A 25,319-nucleotide genomic window follows, 5' to 3' on the forward strand; every position below is an offset into this window, starting at 1 on the left:
AACTTGTAAACTAGAACAAGAGGCACGCATTTTACAAATGAAGAGTGAATCTGTGAACTTTTAGTAAAACACCTCAAGCAGTCTGGGTGTCTAGCTAGAAAATGTAGATTGTCCACCGTTCGCTGGTTACTTGAATCTGACGGACTCCAATCCAAATGCATTATTCGTTTACATGACTGACTTGATTCGGCGCACCTCTGTTTTGATAGGTACTGTACCTGCTTTTGCAAGATGATGTGCGTTTCCCAGTTGGAACTACGTGATTTTAATTTTAAACCATTTAGCAAATGGACAGTTTGCAACACAAGTGAAAGGTCACTTGGAATATCTCATTACATCTTCTTAGATGTAACGGAAGATTAATAAAAATTGATCATCACAACATCCAGGTGGGGCTGCACATTGGTGGTGGTGGAGGGGAGTCCCCATTACCTGTAAAGCGCTTTGAGTGGAGTGTCCAGAAAAGCGCTATATAAGTGTAAGAAATTATTATAATTAATTATTATTATTATTATTATTATTATTATTATTATTATTATTATTATTATTTACCACTACGAAATTAAACGAACACCATTTGGTGTAAACCGTCTTTCGGGTGAGACGTTAAACCGAGGTCCTGACTCTCAGTGGTTTAAAGATCCCTGGGCATTTCTCGAGAAGAGTAGGGAGTTATCTCGGTGTCCGGGGCAAATTTCTCCCCCCGACCTTTACCGTGCCCTCCAAATTGTCCCCATGTGTGATTGGCTTGCACTGGCCCTGAGATGGACTGGCGTCCTGTCCAGGGTGTACCCTGTCTTGCGCTCGTTGCTTGCCGAGTAGGCTCCGGCTTCCCGCGACACCGTATGGTATAAAGCGGTTTGGCAAATAAAATGACCCCACATTTGGTGTAACAGCGGCCGAAACCGCAATGATATTGCCATTTTACAGCGAAGATGAGTCATTTACTACACATTGACAGCAAAATAAACTTCTACTCTTTTATTCATAACTAATAATATTATAAAGTAATTTTATAACTAACAAACTTTAACAGCCCTAGATTAGCACAGCAGCAACAGAAAGAGCCCTTGGAATTTTTCGGTCACATTTGAAAGTGCCGATTAAAAAGGCTGTGGTGCACAATGAGGCCCCCTTGTGGCCACGGGCCCCCAGGTAGTCCCATAGTTCGCCTGCGGCTATGGTCGGCACGGAGCTCAAAAAATTACAAAAAAAAAAACAATCATCCAAAGACATAGGTATCCACAAATTAAACAGAAAACTAAACAAATAAAAGCTAGACATAACTGCGTAATAAAAGTTATGATATGAAAACATTTATACTAGGATGTAATATACTGTAACGTTGTCTCCCAGTAATTAAGTAGTGACTAACTCAGTATTTACTGTCTGTATTAGCTACCATTTTGCGGAATTAATTATTAATTTGAAATAAGACCTATCGAAACTGTTTCAGGCTGTATCCATCTTGGCATCCGCTCTGTAATTACTATAAACTCAAGTGATCTGGGATTCAGACTGTTCTAGTCCAATTTCTTACATATCCCGGCATCGCTGTGATGCTGGCTGCCCACTGTTAATCCTGACAAGGGCTTCACACAAAGAAACCAAGACTCGAAAGAAAGAAACGCCCTCTTGTGCACAGTCTCTCCCAGGCAGAAGTTATATAGACAAGTTGGCTCGACGGTTGTTTCAGACTGACCCAGTTACAGCGGCAGCGGTGAAGAGCTTGTCCGCTTGGGAAAACGGACCGGCGCACTAAATTGGAGGATGGACTGCTGAGGACTGGGTCCACTTCATCAGGCTTCAGTCAAGCCAGAATAAAAGGGTAAGGCAAGTTAAAAATAGAATGTAAATGTAGGAAAGTACACTGAGATCAAAACTAGAAAAAGCACAGAGAGTGACTGTATAGTTATTAGCACAGCAAAACCGAGCTTACAGTGCGATTTCATTATACAAGTATAAGCTGTTGGGGGAGTGGGAGGAAGGACAGCAGCCTGGGCTCCCGTGGGCTTCATTGGCACTGTACACTGCTCTAAAATGTTCCCCGTCTTCTTATTGTGCTCTTATGAATACTGTGTGCATGGTTGTGTGCTATTAGGGACTCGTTATGAGGTTTGTCTTCTCCAAGCTTCCGTAGCGCAGGTTTGTTTTGGATTCCATAGAGACGGGATAAGCGGTAGAGAAGCTCGCAGGCCAGTTATGATAAATTGTAAGTATAGGTAACGTTACTATTAATTAATTAGCGTCTTTCTTCCTGAAGGATGCCGAAGAGAAACCCGTCTGTTGAAGTATACAAGCTAGGCACAGACTAGACCGTTTAAAAGTAGCATGTAATATATAAAAATAGGGAAAACTAAGAACATTTAAGGCACTAAGATATACAGTATGCGGCACAGTCTGGCCCTCTGAGGCGACTTTGGTATTTTTCTAAGAACAAATGTACTTTTGATTTTGCCTTCGAAACTGACTTTTAAGACATTATTAATGGTTTGCTTTATCGGTCTCCTACGTGGGTTATTCTAAAATGGGACTCGAGTTAAGATTACGCAAGACTGCGAGCGAGACGAGATCAATACAAATCCAAATGATTAAAATGTCAGCCTTTTGATTTTTGCTATGGGTAAATACGTCTAAGAACATGGGAATGGATTCAATTTCTTGCGGTTACGGACTCCTTATTTTCTGTAACACCCAACAGTCTGAAGGGAGGTTGAAGTCTTGTCCCTCTTTTCAATTCAAAGGGCTCCCGGGAAAGTCAGTCCGGATCAGCCTGCGAAATAAGTACTTGGAAGAGAAAAGACCGCTGTCTCAACACAACCGGACACCATGTCTTTCAGAGACCTGAGAAGTAAGTGCTGAGCAGAAATTCTACGTGACCAGATTTCTTGATTTCTTCAAGTAAACCCCTATCCCCATCAAACGCTGGCCCATTTGACTCATTTGTTGTCTTATAGCTAACGGGTCCGAGGATTTGTTATGAAGAACCATTTCTTTGTTTTAACAGATTTCACAGAGATGATGCGGGCTTTGGGGTACACTCGTCTCATTTCAATGGAAAACTTCAGGACCCCCAATTTCACCCTGGTGGCAGAGATCTTAATCTGGCTGGTGAAGAGGTTTGTGCCTCTGCACTGTTTTTACTGTCAATCAGAATGGCAGACGAACAGCAATCCGAGAGCCATATTAAACCTAGAATACTTTTCTGTTGTACTTGTGCAATAATGTGCAATGATTACTTCAGCTTCTAATTGCTTCAGCTCCTTAAAAACACCAGGAATTTAATAATAATAATAATAATAATAATAATAATAATAATAATACAAAGGAACAAGTAATAGGTTTATTCCATGCTGAAAAAAAGAAGAAAGAATACAACGTTTCGGCCATGGAGCCTTCTTCGGGTGTCTTCTTCGGGAGCCTTTTTGACACCCGATGAAGGCTCCACGGCCGAAACGTTGTGTTCTCTTTCTTCTTTTTTTCAGCATGGAATAAACCTATTACTTGTTCCTTTGCAGCCTACGCATGCTGACGCAGCTACCCACCTGAAATAATAATAATAATAATAATAATAATAATAATAATAATAATAATAATTGCTTACACTTATATAGCGCTTTTCTGGACACCATTCAAAGCATTTTACAGGTAATGGGGACTCCCCTCCACCACCACCAATGTGCAGCCCCATCTGGATGATGTGACGGCAGCCATAGTGTGCCAGTACGCTCCCCACACACCAGCTATCAGTGGGGAGGAGAGCAGAGTAATGAAGCCAATTCATAGATGGGGATTATTAGGAGGCCATGATTGGTAAAGGCCAATGGGAAATTTGCCATAAGATTGCCTAATTCAATCCCTGTCCATAGTCTCCTTTCCTGCCCTTTAAGTGTTTTTCTGCATATTTCACACCTGTAGATACGAGCCACACATGGATATTCCCACTGATGTGGATACAGAGACAGACCGGGTTTTCTTCATCAAAGCTGTTGCTCAGTTCATGGTAAGTCTAAACCTGTGTTGGTTCTCTTCAAGTTGCCTTTAAGTGCACTGACTGTAACTAAAACCTTAGTTAAACATCTGCTTGTGCTTTCCCTTTCAGATTTTGCTTTCTGTGCATCATCAAATTTACTTTTCTGCTTAACTCATTATCTTGCTATTATCTGTGCTGTGAATCTGACAACGCTTCTAAAAGTATTCTAGTGTATGGCAGCAACTTAAGCAAATGAGTCATTACTTAGAGAAGGTTTGGAGATTCAAAAAATAGTTTTAGGCTGTGTTTCCAGGAACATTCCTTAATCCTTATGAATTATTTATTTTTGTAAACTAGGGGACAGCAGTTTATGCTAGAATAAATACTTTAATTAATTTACTCTTAGTAAACATAACAAAAGTACACACAAATCTTCTTCTTCTTCTTCTTCTTTTTCACAGCCTTAGTCCCAGACTGTCCTGGGGTCAGCTGCTTTGGTTGCTCTTCTCCACTTGTCTCTGTCGAGCACATCTTCCTCACTCACTTCACACACCTCCATATCTTTTCTCACACAATCCATCCATCTCTTTCTAGGCCTGCCTCTTCCCCTGTTACCTTCCACCTCAAATTCCATTACCCTCTTTGTTACTTCCTCAACGTCCCTCCTCATGATATGTCCATACCACCGTAACCTCGCCTCTCGCATCTTCACAAATTATGTTATAAATAACATTGATGCCATTTGTCTGTTCTAACAGACTGGTATTATCACCCCACTGTCTCTGTATGTGAAAGATAAGGTTCCATGGTGAAACCCAAGTCCACAGTCTGACATCTCTCACTGAGGTTTTCAGTCTCTGATCTTTCCTTCTAGACCAGGGAGCTGTGTTCTCTGGCTTCAGGTCCACAGCATTAGACTCTCGAGCTGAACACCTAGGAGAGTGCAGGCTGACCAGTCACAATGGACGGAACATCATTCATGGCCATAGTTGCAATCTGTCAGGTTTCATCAAATTAAAGCCATGCGTTTTTATACTGTAATCACCTCCCTAATAGAGTGAGAGAGACCCTGCTAGAGTGGAACACTGCCAAGGCAACAAGGCTTGAAACCATGCCTTATACACAGTCCAGGGCCACAGACAGCTGTCACATTGCTGCAGGAAGACTGAGACATCTGTTGTATATGAGCACGTAAATCCTTACTATGTGATTACAGTGCAAAAACCTGAGATTAAAAGCGTGTACAGTCAAGGGAGGTAGACTAAAACAGCTGTGGCTTCTTAGATGGCAAGAATGTACAAAGGTTAAAAAGGATGCTCTGTGCTTGACAACTTGTGATGTATAGGAATTAATAGCAGTAGACCTGCCAAGCAAATACAATTACCTTAACTTGTTTTCAAAAGGAGCTGCAGTGACATACCACAAGCATAATCTCCTAATGTCTGAGGAGCAAAGCCAAATTCAAAGCATGGGAAACAGACCTCAGAGGATAGGATACAGCAAGAAACCAATTTGAAAGATGAGTGGTTTCAAATAAAATAGTATATTTTTTCTGTTTAAAGCACTGCCTACTTTTGCTCTGCATAATAGTCCCTGGTGCTCAGAATCTATTCAAGATCACAATGAATATCTTTAGTGCTCGAATGGACAAAAATAACTCTTACACATCCCCATCATTTCTATTGAACAGCCCTTACAATTTGGTGCTGCAGACCTAAAAGCTTAATGCAGTTTGCAAACAAAAGACATTCTTCAAAAATTCATTTTTCTATAATTTTCCAGTCACTTGCTGTAAGCCCTTAAAGGCAGCCTCCCATACTAGTAGCTAAGTCCGCTCCTAGCTTTGTATTAGTGACACCTGGCCAGCCTGATCAGTCATGTCTCTGTGAAGTCACTTACAGTAAGTCAGCCTTCCTTCCCGTTGAACAACATACTGAGAAAAAGATCTAATCTGCTTCTGCTTGACAGCAATCATGGGATGTGTGGTCTGTCCTACTGCTTTCGAATGCAACACTGAATATTTTGTATCGCTGATATTTTGGTAGGGTAGTACAGCTGTACCTCTTATAATGAATGTTCCGTTTTTTAAAATTCAATACTACGAAGTATGTGAATTCTTTCCCACATTTCAAATAACGAAAGCCAACTCCGAAACTACACAGAAGCAATATGAAGAAACATTTCGAAACCTCCGCCCTATGTAGAGAGTGAAGAGGAAGGCGTCATACGATGATAAGACTTGATTCATATTGAGTGTTCATATCACGTTCCACTAACTAGTGTGGGTGAGAGCAAGCACTGAGCCTACGGAGTGGCAGGAGAGACGTTCACACCATCTTGCTTCGTGCGTTGCTTGCTATTGTGTGTGCTCTTACTTTTCGTGTAAGAATATTTGTAGTTTAGACCTTAAAGATTCATGTGCTTACTGAACATTACAGTACTGTACGTAGATATGATTAATGATGTCTATCTAGGTAAGCAGTGTTTTCTATCACTAAAAACACAAACCACAGTATAAATGTTAGTTATTATAGTTTCTTTTGTAATTTTTTTATAATAATAATTGCTTACACTTATATAGCGCTTTTCTGGACACTCCACTCAAAGCGCTTTACAGGTAATGGGGACTCCCCTCCACCACCACCAGTGTGCAGCCCCACCTAGTGAAGAAAGTAAAAGCAGGGGTGACATTTTTGGGGTCCGGAATGGATTGTAATTTTCTCCCATAAGAAATAGGTTTTTCTTTATACAATTTTTTTCTGTCCAAAACGGTTTCTGGGAATGAATTTCATACCTAAAATGAGGTACAGGTGTTCTGTGATACAGCTTCATTTAGGGGAAAGAAGTTTTTTAATGTCAAGTGATTAAAACGCACATACCCCTAGCAGTAATCTGAACCATCTGAAACCACTAAGAAGAGCCACTGATCTTAATCTGGTTTTATCACAGGCTTCGAAGGCTCATGTCAAACTCAACACGAAGAGATTGTACCAGGCTGATGGGTATGCGGTCAAAGAGATGCTGAAGATCACCTCTGTGCTGTACAGTGCCATGAAGACCAAAGGAATGGCGTCCGGAGATCAGCCGGAAGAAGACAGCAGCAAGTTCAAGTTTGACCTGGGATCCAAGGTGAGGGGGGGTGGGGCGCATGAGGAAACTTATTTCATTCGGCATTAGCTGGCAAACAGCACAATTTGGGGAATTAGAATCTTTTTGTAAGGCTCACGAAGAATCATGAAGGTCCTGAAGATCTGAAACAGTGTTAGAAAAAAGTTTCGCCACTAGGCTATGAGATCTTTATAAAAGTGCACGAGTATGTGACTTCCATTGGTGATTTTTTTTTTCAATTATACACTTGTGAACACTCGGCCATGTACCATAGCTAAAAAGCAGTAGGGAGAGGTTTTGTTCTGAGCACGATTTCTGATGTGATTGATTGATTTTAAAGAATTTTTGGGATGTGAACTTAACCCACTCTTAATGAAATCTGTTTCCCTAAGCACAGAAGTGAGTAGGTTAGTTCTTGTCTTACCACAAAACAGTAATTCCTTATACCCAGCCAGGTATCTCTCTTGTAACAGTTTTAAAACTTTTGGCCTATCCTCAAAAATAGTTAGGTCCCTGCCTAGCAATTAAAAAAAAACACAAAAGTTAGGAATCTGAATTCTTAACAATTGCACATATAGCCTTTATTGCTACGTACACTACTAGACAGAGGATAAAAGAACAGAAGGGCAGGAAAAAAGTGACAAATGAATCCAGCAACAAAACAGAAACTCAAGAGTGCCATCTTCCACAGGGTGATACATACTGTATAACAGGGAGAAAGAGCTCACAAAACATGTAGCCACCAAGATTTGTAGAAACAAAGTCCAAACTCCTGTTGTTGAAACTGTTGTTGAGTCAGCTCAGTCCTTAGTTCATTTTCTTCCAGTTTTCTAGAGTAATCAAATAGTAGAGGACAGCTTTTTTTTCAGGGAACAGCAATGTTTTAAGAATGTTTCATCTCTTTGCTACCTAAGCCAAACAAAGAGAAAAACTTGGATTAACAGAAAATAATGCTGCACACCACACACACATAAAAAAAAAGCTCATCAACAACTGATTTCTTGAACTTTCTTCTTAATAGTTTCCCGCTGCAGAGATTTAAACAGCTGTGCGTCCTTCCAGGAAGTAAGCTCTACCCATAATGCTCTGGCTCAGGTATTTTAAAGAGAGAGTCCTGTTTACTTCTTAAAGGTGCAGTAAGTAAAAAAAATAAATAATAGGACCAAGAGAGAAATGTTTTTTAGACAGAAACAATTCACAGTCCTGGCCAGGCCATAATGGTGCACAATAATACTGAAGACCTATTATTTTATGTACCTGATGTTACTTTATGACTGGCGTAAGTGTAGAGATGTCTTGTCGCCTAGTGGACTTGACAGTCTGTCAAGCTTTTAATAGGCTTCAATGTGTCCGCTCCAGTTTACAGTGAGACAGGTGCACATTTCTCTGCTCAGAACATAGTCCTAACAGTAAAACATCCTAAATAATTTATCATTATAAGGCAAACATCCTTGTAAAATAATTTAGTTTTTTCTGTCAATATTTAGCTTGTGAAAGATCTCCCACCCTTATGATATATTGTTATTAAAGTATAAGCAAAAATAGCATTCTAATTTGTGAGATATTATATATCTTTTAAGAATGACTTCATTAAAAGATAAAGGTGTTGAATAGTAGCACATACAGAATATTATAGTAATAGAACATCTGTTTCAGTAAAAATCATTGTTTCCATTGCTGCTTGGCTATTTCATAATTTTTTACAGCCCTTTGATTAAAGGGGAGAAGAGGTGTAGCTGTGCCACGCAGTGACTCTGACCCTCTGTGAGGGAGGGGATTCGCAGTCATATGTTATTTTTGTTATGAAAATCCTGGAATGTCCCTATCCTCATTTTGAAAAAAAAAATAGGGAATAGCAGATCCTAACTGATGAGTTTATTTTGAGGTGTGAACAGCTTTCTATTGGTTATCTCATGTGTTACTTACAATAACTGGAATTTAATAAAAGGAAGGACAATGGGAGAGGAAAGTAGCCCCAGATCCATTATAAATAAATAACAAACCATAGCAGCATACATGAAGCTCCTTTAGAAGAGGAAGCAGTGTCACCGAGACCACTGTTTTGCTCAAACTCTAATAATATGCATGATCATACGCAGAATACTATGACATGAGCCCTGTGCTGCTGCTGTGTGGGAAAGGGAAAGTAAAGTGAGCTGAAGCACAGTGGCTCCTGAGGTTGTGCACCGTCACAGAAGATTGTGACCGAGTGGCTGAGTGTCTCCATGGCCTGTTCTTCTTCTTAAGGCCAACCCAGGTAATACACTTCCTGGCTTTTGTTTAGAAAGGAGGGCTAAACGTCCATTACAATTTGATTGTAGATCTCAGCAAAAGGCATGGAGCCACTAGAGAAGTTGGCTGGTAAAGCCTGGTATACTACATATAGACTGGCCCAACTATCAGTGGTGGCCTGATTATATTACACATCAAAGGACTGATCGATTGTCTCAGCCTTTAAAGAATAATAACTAGCATATTAGATATTTTTTTTACAAATACGATTCTTTAAAAAGATAATTATTTTAAGACTGTAGTTTTGCGCACACATAAAACCCTGCTACCTTCAGTAGGTATACAGGAGCAGTTATAAATCCAAGCACAGGATAAAATGATCTGTCCTGCATTTGTCTGTTGTCCAGCTGAAGGGCCACTGGGGTACTGTGTCACAATAAAGAGTTTATAATGAGAGGGAAAAGCATGTGACCTCAGATGCTCTTGGTACTGTGCAGCGTTTCCACCAGTGGGACTAGTTTTCAGGATACAGGTCTTAAGCCTGCAGTGAAAAAGACAAAAGATATTGGAATAATTCTATTAAAAAAATCTCAATTAAAAATCCCGAATAGATAAAAGCTCCCAGTGGCACATTGTTGAAACAGGGCTCAATAGTAGATTTAAAAATGTGTTGCAAGAAGATAAACAGTACTGTCCTCCCTCTCAGAGGAATGGAAATTGGCTTTCAGACTCGGAAGATAAGGACAAGAGAGATAAACTTTGCTTAGCTACAGTCTGAACTCCTGCTGGTCTACCTTTTTTCCTGAACCTTCTCCTCAGGGTAAGAAGACAACTGCAGCAATTACTATGTGTGTTTTGTCAGTGGAGAGTAGTTTGTCAAAACTGCAGGCTACCTGTTGCTGCTGAGCTGCTGTGACATTATAGATAAGGTTGTTGTATTTGCTATTGTATTGATATGAAGAGTAGAAGGTCTTCTTATTTTCTCTGGGTTTTTGAATTGCTAAATTAGATGGGAAGGGTGAAGAGGCACAGTAGCTGTTTATTCAGTAAACTAAGAAAGTAATCGTAGAAAGAATAATAATCGTAAGTAAAAGAGGCAAAATATAACTGTCTAAAACCAGTGTTTTTGGTTAGTACATATACGAGAAGCTCCCTTTGCAGGAAAAAATGTAAAGACAGCAGTAGCTTCAGACTTCACTCCAGATCAACAAAATTGAGTTTTCACTGTGTATGGGGCTTCATTTCTCATATAAAACTCCACAGGTCCATTCCCTTTGCTGTAGGTTAACATTCAGTTTTTTACTGGTGAGAAAGAAGGCCACACTAAGCACTAAGAACCTTTGCTGTGTGGCTTCTTTTTAGTTAATTTTAGATTCAGTTAAAAATGTCAGCATGGCAGCTCATACAGTATTTATCTTTTATTTCTTGGACCATACAAACATTTACTCCGGGAAGAATGCAGAAAATGGTCTAAATAACAGGTTGTTGCAAAAAGAATAGCTGTACACTCTCATTAACCATTCAAAGGTGTTTTTGTTTTTAATGAATTTTAAAAGTTTTCAAATAAACCAATACTTCGGAAACCACGAGAGATAATACATCTATTTGACAATAAAAGAGCAAATTATTAATAACAATTATTTTACGTCAATAGTAGCTTTGCAAGTGTCACACAGGTTAAAAAAATAGTGTGAATAATCTCAAGGAGTCTTGTTTTTAAATTTCCATTTGTGGGATTTTTTTGGGGGAAACTCCCAATACCAAAAGACGTTTAAAATACCTTGAAAACTTCTTTTATGCAGTACTTTTTTGTCATTCTGAAGATGATGGATTTGTGGTATAACTGTGTTCTGTGTTAATGTAATAGCCCTGGCATTCTAGTGTGGTGGGTTTTTCTCAGTTTTAACAGACTAAATGAAATTACAAGTGGCAGATGACCGAATTCCAATAAATAACATGCACAGATTGACAGCAGAGTGCACTCAGCAGCAAATGCTTTTATGACATAATACTCCAGTGCCCGTAACAATGGAAATGTTCAGATATGCATTCCAGAATAGAAGATTGGAGCCCGTTTAGTAGCTTTTTAAAAACGTGAGCTTCCTGCTGGATTTTTGCAAAGGTTTTCTGTCACAGTTTTTCAGATTTTATATTATTGAGAAACATTTTTCTGCCCGTCATCACCGGCTCCTCTTTTTAGAGAAAATCCCAGCGGTGGGTTTTCTAGCCACTGCAGGTGTGGAACTGGCAGGAAGGCGGAGGAGCCATGAGGAGAAAATTGTCCTCCAGCTCTGATTTCCAGTCTCCCCCATCTAATAAGAGAGGCGTCACGTCAGCATTAACGTCTTGTGTTCCCAAGGGATTCGGAGCACCGCAAGGATTTCAGTCGACCCTTCTGTTCTTGCCTCTGCGAGACACTGCGCGGGGCTCACGTTTAACACCCACATTCCTCAGCCAAGCAGAAGAGAAACGGGATAAAGCCGGAGGAAGCCGGCTGTGGGTTCTGTCGCTGTCTTGTTACTTCTCATCAAAGATGGGCGCTCGTGCCAGAATTGTGATTTATCTCGTTAGAAATCCCTGGCCTCTGCGAGAACTTGACCCCCTCAAAAATAGATCGCTTCAGCTGAGTTTTTAACAGCCCCCCAGGAACTGAAGGCTGAAGCTGCAGTGCGCACGGCTGTGGCTTAAGAATTCGATGCATGTTTTCAAGTTTATAGGGGAAAGAAAAAATTGCAGTCGGTGGGGAAATGTAGAAAATCTAATGACCATCTAGCTAATTTGCCTGCGCCGTCTCTCAAGCGGCTTGATGTTTTACTGGCACTTGTTTATTGTAAGTACTAGAGCGAGCAAGTACAGAAACAATATCGTGGTGTGAGATCCTATAAAAGAAGCTGGCCACAAGGAGTGCTAGCAATAATACAGGAGAGCAATGGTTATCATCTCTCTTCAATTGTGTATTTTTGTACTGGCCTTGTTGTTTTTATTAATAATAATAATAATAATAATTGTTAGATTGCAGATTTAAAAGCCGCGAGACAGCTGGCGTCAGAGATCACATCTAAAGGAGCGTCGCTGTATGACCTGCTGGGGAAGGAAACAGAACTGAGGGTGAGTGGGAAGGAGGTGCTGGGGAGGGGCTGGCGCCTGACCCCAGGAATATGTTCTGAAAGCATTTGCAGCTCCTTTATGTTTGACGTTGCAACCGCTTCAGTGACATTAAGTAGATGACTTTTTCCGTGTCCAGCAGAGCCTTGGAAATCTGAGCCAACAATAAGTTTTAAAAAGGGGCTGCATCGAAGCCTGCACCGAAATCAGAGCAGGCTTCCTTTGTCCACTTAATGATTCTAAAAGCCACATTACCTTGTGCTCTACGGGTTAATTCATGCAAGAAGTGGGACCAATACCAATGCACAAAAATCTTTTTTGTGCTGTGCCATACAAATGACATTGCTGTGATAAGTTAGTTGCGAATATATTATTTCATAAAAAATACTTTGGCATCTGTATGCCTGTAATTGAACTTAAGAGTACAGTTACAAATGAGAAGAGGTCAATCATCCCATCTAGCACATGTAGAATACTAACTGTACCTGTAATATACATCTGTAAAATAATGATAAGAGTAAATTATCATGAAATCCCTCTTTAAAGACATAGAAACCATGTTAAAGGATGTCTAATTAATTCATATTACAGTAAGTAGTAAACTTTGCACATGGGTAAGTGTTACAGTTACCATAAATACATGACCTTATTTGGGGCCAGTAGTGTTTTAAAGTTTTATAGTAGTGTAATTTAAGTAATTTAATTGAGCATCTTACAGTTGCATTTTAGGCTTAATTTGAAATTCAGATTTTAATGTTATTTGAAAGAATTGTCATTGAAGGATAGAATACTAACTGTATCGGTATTGTGAGTATATAAAATAAAGCAAATACAGGCCTAAATTAGCCCTAAATCCCCCTTTAGAGACATGGAAATTTTTTTAAAATAATGTTAAAGGATGTTTAATTCAAGAAGAAAGCTAACCCTAACCTTAGCTTGAGGCTTATTGACAGATACAGTATATACAGTATATATGGTTCACCTTATATAGACGCAAATACCCTCGAAATAAAGCTGACATTCTGCACTTTAACATCATAGTCATTGTTTTATTTCAAATCCAGTGTGCTGGGGTTCAGAGCCAAAACAACAAACATTGTGTCACTCTCCAAATACATATGGCCTGCACTATATATAGTACATGGGTCAATATTACAAGTACCACACATATTTGACACTTTCTGGGATTTTAGTACTGTTTTAAATAATTGTAGTTATTTAAATAATTGAATTTCAATTTTAATTTGAACTTCTTACTGTTTAAAGTCATGTGAACAGATTGCCATTGAAGGGCTGAGTCCTGACTGGACCTGGAGTCCACGTCTGTAACGTCTGTAATGCCTCTTCCTACCTTCCTGCAGGAAATGCGGACTGCCGCCATCGCGAGACCCCTGGAAATAAACGAGACGGAAAAGACCCTGCAAGCCGCAGTCCGGGAGGTCCTGGTGAGTGCCGAGCTCTTCCAGCGAGCTGTCCTTCTCTCCCGCTGGCTGTGAACGCTCTCCGCACCCCAGAGAGACACGACGCTAGGAGACTGGGATACCCAGTGGCATCCCAGTGAGAGATCTGCAGGCTTTCTGCAAGGACAGATCTATCACCTCTCAAAAACAAAGCAGTGTTCTATGAAGGAGCATTTCCAAAAATACAGTTTAATGCGTTGCATTTTTAAGCACGCAAAGACATACACAACCTGCATTTCACTATCAGACTAATTGTTTTAGTGCTTCTTGGCGTTTGAGAGTAAGGTGTCTTGTGCTGTGGGGATTATTTTGCAGACACAGAAGATTAATGAAGAGAGGAATGGATAAGTGATTCCGTCTCGAGATCGGGGGTGTTGAGTGCAGTTCCTGGAGAGCCTAGAATTTCCTTTTTTGTTTAGTTCTTAGCCGCGTAGGTGGTCTAATCAAATTAGATTAGATCTAATCACCACCGACGCGGCTAATTTGTCTAATTAAATTACAGTGCAAGAATCTAATGCAAAAAATATGCATGTAATAAATGTAGAATACTGTACCTTTAACAAAGGAGATGTGTTTGAGTAATCCGTTGTAAAAGACCTTAAGAAGACTTCTGTGTGTCTAACTTGGAACATTATTAGAAATAGTCAATAACCTGCTTGGGTTGGAGAAAGAAACAGGATGATCTTAGACCCCTAAAAGAATTAAGTTTTTTGACACAAACTGGGGATCAATCAGTGAACTTGAAAGGTAGTTGTTTTAAAATAATGTTGCATCTTATTATAGTCCTCTCCTTCACTGTAGTTCCTTTCAAACTGTCCTTGGTGGGTAGGCCATTTATATTTTGGCACACACACAGGTTTTATCTTAATACAATCCATTTACTGAATCAGAGGGGGCAGTTTAATTTGCAACATAATGTCTCTGCTTTCAATCTCAGTACTGGTGTCTTTGTAGAACCTAGGGGGCCTGTAACTTTAAAATGTGTCCTTGATAGAACAAAGCAGTGTTCAGCAAATGGCAAACATATAAGTGTTTTAGAACAGCATAACAGAAGAGAAGCTTGTGTGCTGTTCTTTTTTATCATACAGCTATGGGTATAGCTGACGCAGACTCAAATACTGTCAGGAATTAGTATGTGTCAAAACCTTGAAGTCTTTCACATAGGAATTAGTATCAAAGTAGCAAAAGAACAGGGAGTTACTCAACAAATAGAGATCACAGCAGCAACATGTCAGGCAGATGGAACTGCGGCTTGAATTAGGATTGAGCAGAATAGACTTCGAATATGATTTTATGCAAAAGTGATTGTATTTACCTCATAGAAGCAAATAAAGAAAGATCAACCTTAAAAATTGTTTTGAATTTCCAGAGAGAACAAACAGCTTGTATTAAGTAATCACAGGGGTGTCCACAGAGTAGAATGGAATTCCTTTACAAGCACTGAGACCTGAATTTCAATTCAATTCAATTTATTTTTATATAGTGCCTTTCACAACAAGGTTGCCCCAGGGCTCTTGAATTTGTTATTGGTAGGTAGACCAACGTTTGATTTAATCAGAGTGCAAAATCGATATCCATGCTGCACAGAGAGAATCGATCGGCGTCAGCGGGAGGGGTGATTTAATAAGCCGCTGTTTTCCTGCCTTTTGATCCTGGGTGTTTCTTTTCTGATTCCTTGTCCTGCTTGTTAATGGTCCCGTGTCAGCACCAAGTCCAGAAGACCAAAGACATGCTGAACAATGTGGCCTCAGATGAGGTCAGCCTGGAGGCCAAGATAGAGAAGAAGAAGCAGGAGCTGGAGAGGAATCAGAAGCGGCTGCAGACTCTCCAGAGTGTACGGTGAGAGCCTGTCACTCACGCTGATAGATGCACTAGCACATGTTGGGAGCAGGGCTGAAGCTCATACCAGCATACTGTGAGAGACCTGTACCACAGGAACAGATACCAGTTGCATTGGTGGCCTCTTGTAATCATCCCATATTCCGGTTAGACATGATATAATCATGATCTGAAATGGATTCATTCGTTTCCATTTCTGTATTAGTTATTAAAGAAAGATGTCTGTTGCACAACAGATTTCTTTAGCTAACACAGCCTAGCAACGAGAAAGCAGGTAAAGAGAGATCTTTTTCCCGCATCATGAGCACAGTTCGTACATTAGCTTTCAGATCTTTTAACAATACTCTCTAGGCTAGTGTATATCCAATTTCCCCTCCAACCCCCCTCAGGCCAGCCTTCATGGACGAGTATGAGAAGATCGAAGAAGACCTCCAGAAACAGTATGAGGTCTACGTGGAGAAGTTCCGCAACCTGAGCTTCCTGGAGCAGCAGCTGGAAGATTACCATAGGCTGGAGCAGGAGAGGTTTGAGGTGAGGTTGAGATGGAAAGCTCCTGGGAGGACAAATCCAGAAGGGCACCTTTGCACACGTTGGCTCTGTTAATCTAGGTTGGAGGAGTGCTGAGAGGAAGATAGAATGGCACAAGGATGCTTGTGAAATGAATGAAGCAAATTGGTGAAGAAAAGTCAGTCTAAGGTACCAAGGAAGAACCATCTAAGGACTGGGCTTATGCTTTTCTGTAGCAAGCACTGATGTGCTGCAGTATTAACTATTGTGATTTATTTTGCTCCCACTCCCATGTCTTCTGCGTCTTTGTAGACTCATGGCAACAGGAACATTTGAAGACATCTAAGCTTTCCAGATATTTTCAGTCCTTTGTCAGGGTAGTGGGATCCAACATATTTCAAAAGATTTTTCCATATTGGCACATAGTGATCTGTCAGTCAGATACAAAAATTTCAGCTGCATCCCTCTGTTTTTGAAGGAAACTGAAAATACACTGAGACTGATGCAGAACAAGCTGAGGGAGGAGGAGAAGAGGCTGATGAAAAGCGGAGGTAGGACACTCTCAGGATAGTACATAAACACCCCTCACACCCTTCTCACAAACTGTCATTTCGATAGTGAACCTGAAGCTACCAAAATGGTATTTTCTCTTCCTTGCTGTTTCCCAGAAGAGCTCCTGTCACCAACAGCTATTTCACTGGGGCCTGTACTCAGTCAGACTGTGGCTTGTGAAGCTGAAACATGACACGGGTTCTGTAGAGAAAAGGTCACAAGGAAAATAAAAGCTTTAAACAATTTTAAGTTATTCCAATCTAAGAAAGTACTAAATAAATGGTAATGTTAGTAAAACTTACGCTGCCTTTAAATGACAGGAAGTCCTAATTTTTTTGTAGCTTCTAAGAAGTGCATAAAGCAGAAAAAGGATTAAGTGGGTTAGCTGTAGCCCTACAAAGACTGAATCACTCTGAATGCTAGCTCTGAGGCTGACTCAGCAGACTCGACAGAATGGACTCTAGCCATCTTCCTAGTCAGCTATGACTGAAATCCAAGGACTGGCACACAATAGGAACTACACCACAGGGGGCAGGGTTAGGATTAGTCAGCCAGGGCTCTCTGTTAGCCCTCAAACTAGATTCCTGGACACCTGCAGGTTTGTGGAGATGTATTTGAGGCATGTGCCACTCATCCAATTAGAGCGATCTCTCCTGTAGGTCACTGTGGAGCCTAAAGTACAGTATGTCAAAGGGCTTGATGAGTAGGCATGTCAGAGGAGAATGCCCTTCCTCATTCACCCAGGTGTAGCTCAGGTTTCACTGCTGTGAGCCAAGGTATAAAGAGGTAATTGGTCATTCTAGATGAGAAGGATATACAGTATAATAAAAAATGATATATGCAACCTGAGTTCCTGATATCCTTAAGCTTTCAGGGAGCGTTCACATATTGATTTTGTCTCATTTACATATTACCAGTTGTACTGTCAGTATAAAAATTGCTAGGGTTATGAACATTATACAGTATGTGTAGAAAAGGCAATGGCAAATATTTGAGTGGTAAGAGCTGCTTCTACCTATGTTTGAGAATAAACATGCTTGTAAAAGCCTCTGGGATAAATATATCCCGTTTTTTTCAAATCCCCAGTGAATTAGCAGAGGGGAAAACAACATAACTTTCCTGCTTATCCCTGACCTGTTTATCAATGAATGACTCACTGCTTTCAATAAGATAATGTGGATTGAAAATGTGCAGTGTGCAGATAAAAAACATACAGCATATACTGCAGTTATAGGTAGCTGTTACAGCATTTAATAATGGATGAAAACTGTTGAAATCAGATAGGCTTTGCAAACCCTTCGTCCTGTTAACACTAAACGAGAGTGTGTGACGTTCCTCTATTCTGACCGTTAATGAAAATGCCATACTTTAATAAGCAGGATTTAGGTGAAGCCTATCATTGAAATTGGCGAAAGCTACTGTGAAAATGACATGGCAATTAACGGTAGTGACAGGAAAATAATGCTGTTGCGGCGACTAAAGCAACTGTACGTTGAGCATTCTGTGACATTAATTTTCTTTATGACCTGGGAGGCCATTGTGTTCAGATCTCTAGGTCTTCCCTTTATTCCGTCTAATGGACAGAAATTCTCTAGCACCTGTCAACAGACACTGCCTGATGTTCCACTGCAAAACATTCTGAGGTGAAATGGCTTGTGAGGCTTTTTCTACAGGTATTTGTCTGCTAAGTGCATGTGTGCACGTATTCCATCAGAGTAAAATGCCATTGGCATCCTGTGATTAACAATAAATGCCCTTAAGAACAACCTGTATGTTAAAACAGTCCAAGCATTTCCTACTGGGACATCAGCAGTTGGCAAATCAAAAAATGCCAGTAATGTACAAGACTAAAACTTCATCCTGTTTACCTTCTCAGGACGCCTATTAATACCCTGTTCAGACACTGCTTAGACTAGACTCTGCATGTCTGAATCTCAAAGGTCAAACAACAAAAATGGATACCTGGTACATACTCGTGCACTGAAAACGAAGTATGGGGTATTGGAAAAAATGACCACTTCTCTTTTGTAATCTTATTCTTCTTATGTTCTTACAGTAAGTACCTCTTTTCTGTGTTACAACCCAGGCAAAGATGAAGACTCGGACATTGAGATTCCAGAGGATGATGGATCAGACAGCGACATAGAGGACCGCAGACCCCCCAAGCCCCGTCTGACCAGAGACATACCCATTCCAGGTACCAAGTCTGCCATTTCCACTGTCAGCATGAATATTTTCTTCTACTCCACTGATCCTGCAAGAACAGGCTCTCTCAAGGCAAATGTTCACAATTCCTAATTGAAAATCCCTATATTTCACTTTTACATCCAAAACATCCCCATTGAAAGAGCCACTGAGCACAAAGGAACTTAAGATAAGAAACATATTAAGTTAGAACTGAAAGATTTTTATTTAAAAAGCAAACACAGAATGTTTGTTCCTTTTGCAGCAGTATTGTTATTTCAATAAGTTAACATAGTACAGTAGTATGACCTAAACGATCAGTAAAAAGGGTTTTTCAAACAGTTATTTAAATGTTGTATTTTGCTCCATAATTGCTGTTCTCATTCCTATTTTTATCATTTTTATCATTCTTAGTGTGACATGGTGCTTTCTACAGTTTTTGCTGATGGGGGACTAATTCATATCAAAGTATTATGACTTAAGCTGATTGTTAATAATCTCTTAAAATCCTGTTATTTTCTATTTTTGCTGGATTAAGTGTCTGGAAGGGGGGTTATTTTTTCTATAGCTAGTACTTTTCTCCTCCTGCATTGCAATTAGAGAGTGAGTCATGCTTCAGAAAGGGCACAATTTCATTCAGTGGAAAAAGAAAATGCATTCATAAAACAACCGTCGTCATCCTAGCAAAACGTGACTTTCAAACTCCATTGCAGTTACCTTGACAAAGAAATGTAAAAGGAAAGAGGAGAGGGCTGTTAAAATGTGCTGTCGGCTTTAGAAGCACCTCTTACTAATACTAATAGTGCTGGTTGTAAACCCCACAGGCAGAGCTGGAGCTCGGATCCTGGGGACGATGCAAGGAGGAGACAGCGAAGACGAGGTGAGAGTGACCATAACTAATTTGATCCCTCAGAAAACATGTTCAGCCCTGTACACCAGGTGTAACTAATTTGAGTCCTGAGCTGCGATCAGCCGGCTGTAACTAGGAGTTCCCAAGCCAGCAGCCTGCGTTTGGCTGAGCACCACTGGGGCAGGCTGGGTACCTGCCTGGATATTTATCATGGGAGCTTGCTGGGACGTCAGCGAGAGGTCCTCTGTTCCTCCAACCATTACACACTCCTCTGTGAAGCGCTGTGAAGCTCCCTAACTAGATGGGCGTGTCAGAGGAGCTCATACACATGCCCTCGTTTTCCTCATCTAGTGTGCAGGGGTAGAAGAGGCCGGCCAAGTTCATTACCAGTGTTTCAGTTCCAAATGAAGCAGATATGAAATAGAAAAGAGCTGTAATTCCAGATTTTTTAAAAAATGTCCTGTACAGATCTCCACTGAGCCACAGTGGTAAAAACATTTAGAATACTGTCCTTAGCATAACTGCAGAGACTAAAAAGAATTTGAGATTTTGCTTTTCTACCATACTAGAGTACTTAACCTTAGGACCCTGAATTAAGTATGTTATCTTTGAAGAAGCAGGGATTTCTACGGGCTTAGATAATCAGCATTTTTCGAGAGAGGTTTGAGGCAATGCATGCTGTATGCCTATCAGCTATGATAATGACCTCAAATTCCCTTTCCATACTGTAAGTCAGGTTTTCCTGCTAAAGAAATCAGTTTAGGTATTTGTCTTAGAAACAAGTGGATATTTATCATGTAAATCCTTTTTTGAATGCCTCAGCCAGACAAAAATACATGTATTCTTGCCGTTCAAGTAAAAAAAAATAACTTGGACCTATTGAAACTGGTACAAAGAAGCACTCCAGAAGCACGCCTCTAGCATTAACAAGGTTAATTGGGAAATTCACCTGTTTCGTCTGAAGGCAAGAATGTGTCAAGGCTTCAAAGGGGTAAGCTGATATTTCTAACAGGTGATATCACTCTTCACAAACGTATGAAAAGAAAACAAAAGCCTGGTTATGCACCAGATCTGTTCCATTCTTACGATCAACTCCTGTCATCCTCATCTCTCCTGTTCCTTCCTTTTGCACTCAACCTTTTTTCCTCTCTTTCTGCACCTCGGATTTAAAAGCACAAACTGGCTGCAGTCAGTGTCATTCCACACACTTCCACACGGAAAAAAAGAAAGGTTGGTTTTCAGCTACAGGTCCGAGCTTCTAAAGAGCTTCAGTTTGTTCTGATTACTGAAGTCTTCTCCAGTTGTAGTGGAGATACGTTACCTGTCCTCTACAAGGAATAGTGCATCTACTGGCTTCAGGGATTCTGGTTAGCACAATTCCAACTTAACTGATCTTAAAAATGTGTCCCCCTTCTTTAATGTGACTTTCACTCCAGTTTCAAGATTTACTGTACCTCTTCACTGTTTTTGTTATACAGTCTATGTACAGTCTTCATTAGTAATGATCCTAACCGAAGGCGAAGACTCAACATATTTAAAATTCAAGGAGCAAAAATTGCAAAGTTCTCAGATCTTTCTTCTTAAGTGCATTTGTAAATCTTATGCAGGAAAAAATACTTTATGTAACCAGTTTTTTTTCATGAAACAGCTTTTACATTGTAAGGTTAGCATTTTTCCCCCTAGAACAAGAAAATGAATAAAACATTTGAAATTATAAATATTAAAATTTAACAAGCAAGTCATGTTTTCAGACTTGATTTTTTCTGAATCTTGGAAAAATGTAGCTCATGCCAGCAGCACAAGGCTGTATGATGTTCCCATGTCTGTGATGACAAAAGGCTACAGTGAGAGAGCTTTCACATCTGCCTTTTCTCCTCAGAAAGACTGATGCATAATTTGAAAGCACATTAGAGAAAAATAACATGTAAACCTTCTTTAGAGTAGTCTGTTTTTAGACATCAGTATGTGGCGAGTGCGTAGCTTGTCCAGTTGTAGGTTGCTGTGTATGGCAATCTGTCTGTCTATACCTGTGTTATTGTATTGTCTATAGACCAGTCTGTACCTGTGTTATTATATTGTCTATCTGTCTGGAACTGACTGGGGAATAACAGATTGCTGACACAGAACAACAGAAAGGGCATGAATGAGAGTAGCCCCTTAATTTTGTACATTTCATGTCATGCCCATGTACAGTAGTTCTGTATTGCCTGTAGTGGGAACAACTCCCCAGGGAAAGGGACAATTCCATTGCTAGTCAAGCCACACGGCTTTGGAAAGTTGGAGGAAACCAGCTCGGCTGGAAAAAGCTCTGTGAGCAAGGGGGTGTGAACATTCAAACTACACAAAGATACCCAAGCTGGAATCAAACACAGGGGCAGTTAGATAGTGCTACTAGGGAGAGACGGTGAGACTGTGCCCTTCCTGTTACCTGCAAAAAGAGCTCCCCCTTGCTCTACATAAAGGAGAAGGTCTCCTTCATGCAGTGTTTTTTTGAAAAGGTAGTCATCTGGAAATCAGACCAGTATCAGCACACACTGGAGATTTCTCCCCAGTGCTCTGCAAATGGGAAATCTTTTTCAAGCTAGAGAATAGTCCTATAGACTAATGACCATGTTTTTTAGAATAATTAGCCTCTGGGGTATATCAGTAGGCTTAAATTTGTACTCTCTATATTTTAGTCTTCTTGCAGTGGTAGTTTTGTTTCAAATTATTTTCACAGCAGTATAAAGCAATCTAATTAATACATGCTTGCTCCACATACTCTAAATTTAATTATGTAGGTTTTATTTTTACATTATTGCAAATTAAGCTTGCAAGTACTATTAAACCAAATAGTGGACTGGAAGTTATTATAGGAACAAAAGCTAAAGCTGAATGAAAATCCCTGGGGAAGGACACATTTCACACCACACTGGATTGCTGCTTTTCTCCTGTTGCCTCACCAAGATTGACAGTATTCGTGCCGTTGTTTTCATTGTGTTATCAATACAATGCATACATTTACATCTTGAAACAGGTTTGCTTACAAAGAGCAGAAATAGTTTCTCCTATTATGAAAAAATTAAGATGCACCCTTTTGCCACAATTAAACCCCCCCCCCCCTCTATTTGCACTCTGTAATAATCAAGTTCTGCAGCAAACCGTAAAACAATGCTGCATACACAGGAATGCTATTGAAGGACTGGATGCTACCATTTCTGATACAGTGGAAGAAATAGGATAGATTCCACAAGGGATTTTCAATCATGGGGCTTAGTTGAGCAGGATTTCCTGAGAAGGGCTTTTTCAGCAAGTAAAGGTTGAATGCCCTTGATCTAAATCCTAAATAATAGAATTTTCTCCACTGTATTAACATTAGATGCAGTACTCCGTAACATTGTTCACAGACGAGACTTTCTTTGGAAGATGTGATGAAATGATTTTTTCAGTGTTAGACCTGTGATCTCTCAGGAGCTTTAGGCTTCACATACCCTTGTCACTCCTGCATTGCTGGTCCAGGCCTGAAGTATGAAGTGTAAACTTTGTGTGTTATTGTGAAAACACAATTTACCCTGTGTCCCTGCTACTTCATGTTTCTTACTGTATATTTAGCGAACTGCGATAGCACAGTGCCACCATCTGGTCAATAGTAATTACAACAAAGGTTTTGGATTAATAAAACTCCTTGCAAAACCTGTTTGACACTGACATTAAGACAGAACCTGTTTCAATTTATAAAGATGCTGCTTTTAAAAATACTTTTGTAATGGACATTTTAGCATATGGTTACATATCTGATTATGTGACCGTGGGTTATTGGTCTCTGAATCCACATCAAGCTGCTTTTTGAAAGTTCCCGGTGCACCTCCTACCACAATAAGGCTGGGTAGTGTGGAAATCTTTGTGTAGTCTGTAAAGGATGGTCCGTGCTGTACCTCAGTGCTGCTGGTCTGATCCGTGCTTTCTTGATGGCTTGCCAGGATGACTCTGAAGACAGCGAGATCGATGTGGATGACGATGAGGAGGAGGAGGAGGAGGAACAGAATGAGGACCTCGATGACGATAATGACAGCTTAGAGGCCCCCCCACCCAAACCCTCACACCCGCCTCGTGGGGCCCGCAGGGCGGAGCTGCTGGAAGAGAGCGACAACGATTTCTGAGCCTTGGAGTGCACCTCGATACCTTGCCCCCACTTCAGGAACTTTCTCAAGCAAAAGTTGACCAACCATGATCCCGGAGATAGGTAGTCTGTAAGCTTTACAGGTCTCCTTCATCCCTATTCACCTGAAATGGATACACATTACAATTGAACAGGCAACTCGTGGAGAACATATTTAGATTAACTACTATTAATACTCTAAATTATTTTACTTGCATATCATGATAACTTAATGATGTCATTTCACTTGGTCACGTTTACAAAATCTGCATTCTGGGGGGGGGGATTTTAAAAATGTAAATTTTCATCTGGCATTTCAGTTTTGCTGAAAAGTACCAAATGTGTCATGAGACATTCACATGACTGTCCATCCAGTGGACAAGCAAACATTAGACAACACTATGTGTTATGTGTAGTGATTGGCACTCTGCTGTTGTCTCTTTTTTATTGAATGTGTATATCATTCTAAATAGACATATTGGTTGTGTGTGCACTAAAGGTCAGGAGGCCATATCTTATGACAAATATGTTCCTTTCGGGTACGTGCCTATATTTGTTAGGGCTTTGTTCTTTTTGCCATCACACAATAAACCTAATTGATTCAAGCTTTTTTGAAGTTACATCTACCACCACAATCCATTCCCTGTAACTGCAATATCGTTTTTAAGGTGAGAGGTGTATATAATTAATATATTAAACAGTACGTTATAGAAAAGCAGGACAGTGAATAATAAAAGGTGAGAATCATCATAGAATTCCATCAGTCACATAATAGTGAAACATGATTCTAGGCACCTTTATAGGTGTAAAAGTTGAACAAACAGCTGTGGAAAACTAAGAAAAGCAAGGGAAAGCAAGGCTCTTTGCTCAGAAACACTATAGAACATTGAATCCATTGTTCCAGAGCTTGAAAGAATTAGTATTTCAACAACAGGAGTTGTTGAGCAACAATGCTTGCCTACGACTGGTGAGGAGTAAGTGTTTTTACATGAGTTTGAGCTGAATATTATTTCCATAAGCAAAGCTTGTCTGCTTTTTGTATCTACGGCTGCTTGTACTGAGCAGCTTTTTAGTTATTCTTACTAGCTGGTGCAGTTTCCATTCTCTTCCCCGGTATTTTAAAAAGTGACTTGGACCAATTAAAAGTTGACCCACATTTAACTTTTTCCATGGTCTGAGAAGTTTATTTCGGTGTGAACTGCTACTGAGAGCATGTTAAACATCGGGGCCTAATCGCTTCTCCACAGCTCCCTGGGGAAACTGGAGAACTGAATTGTCAGGCTCTGTGTAAAGGGATTTTTTTCTTTTTTTATTTGTCATTAAAATAAAGATACATTTTTTTACAGTGCAATTTCCTCTGCTTATGTTTTT

At 40.1% G+C, this 25,319-nt stretch overlaps 1 protein-coding gene and 1 long non-coding RNA gene across 3 annotated transcripts; one reads left to right on the forward strand and one right to left on the reverse strand.

The window, feature by feature from the left end:
- Positions 1 to 1,669: 1,669 nt before the first annotated feature.
- Positions 1,670 to 25,299, forward strand: ift38 (intraflagellar transport 38). 2 transcript variants are annotated; one of them, XM_088612739.1, is made up of 13 exons: positions 1,670 to 1,828; positions 2,745 to 2,851; positions 3,008 to 3,119; positions 3,919 to 4,003; positions 6,923 to 7,102; positions 12,326 to 12,421; positions 13,780 to 13,863; positions 15,584 to 15,717; positions 16,107 to 16,248; positions 16,703 to 16,775; positions 18,863 to 18,973; positions 19,785 to 19,840; positions 23,770 to 25,299. In XM_088612739.1, exons 2-13 carry the CDS (start codon positions 2,830 to 2,832, stop codon positions 23,947 to 23,949), a joined length of 1,275 nt encoding a protein of 424 aa, XP_088468865.1. In that variant the 5' UTR covers positions 1,670 to 1,828; positions 2,745 to 2,829; the 3' UTR covers positions 23,950 to 25,299. The 2 variants fall into 2 exon arrangements, with proteins under 2 accessions (XP_088468865.1, XP_088468864.1); XM_088612738.1 differs by lacking the exon at positions 1,670 to 1,828 and adding an exon at positions 2,062 to 2,212.
- On the reverse strand, positions 7,638 to 11,238 carry LOC148645133 (uncharacterized). Its single transcript, XR_015928450.1, has 3 exons — positions 11,094 to 11,238; positions 9,786 to 9,854; positions 7,638 to 7,990 (listed from the first exon to the last, which is right to left on the reverse strand). It is a non-coding gene; the product is annotated as an uncharacterized LOC148645133 (long non-coding RNA).
- Positions 25,300 to 25,319: the final 20 nt, after the last annotated feature.

The sequence above is a fragment of the Lepisosteus platostomus genome, chromosome 19, assembly GCF_059453375.1.
Source record: "Lepisosteus platostomus isolate fLepPlt1 chromosome 19, fLepPlt1.hap1, whole genome shotgun sequence".
NCBI lineage: Eukaryota > Metazoa > Chordata > Actinopteri > Semionotiformes > Lepisosteidae > Lepisosteus > Lepisosteus platostomus.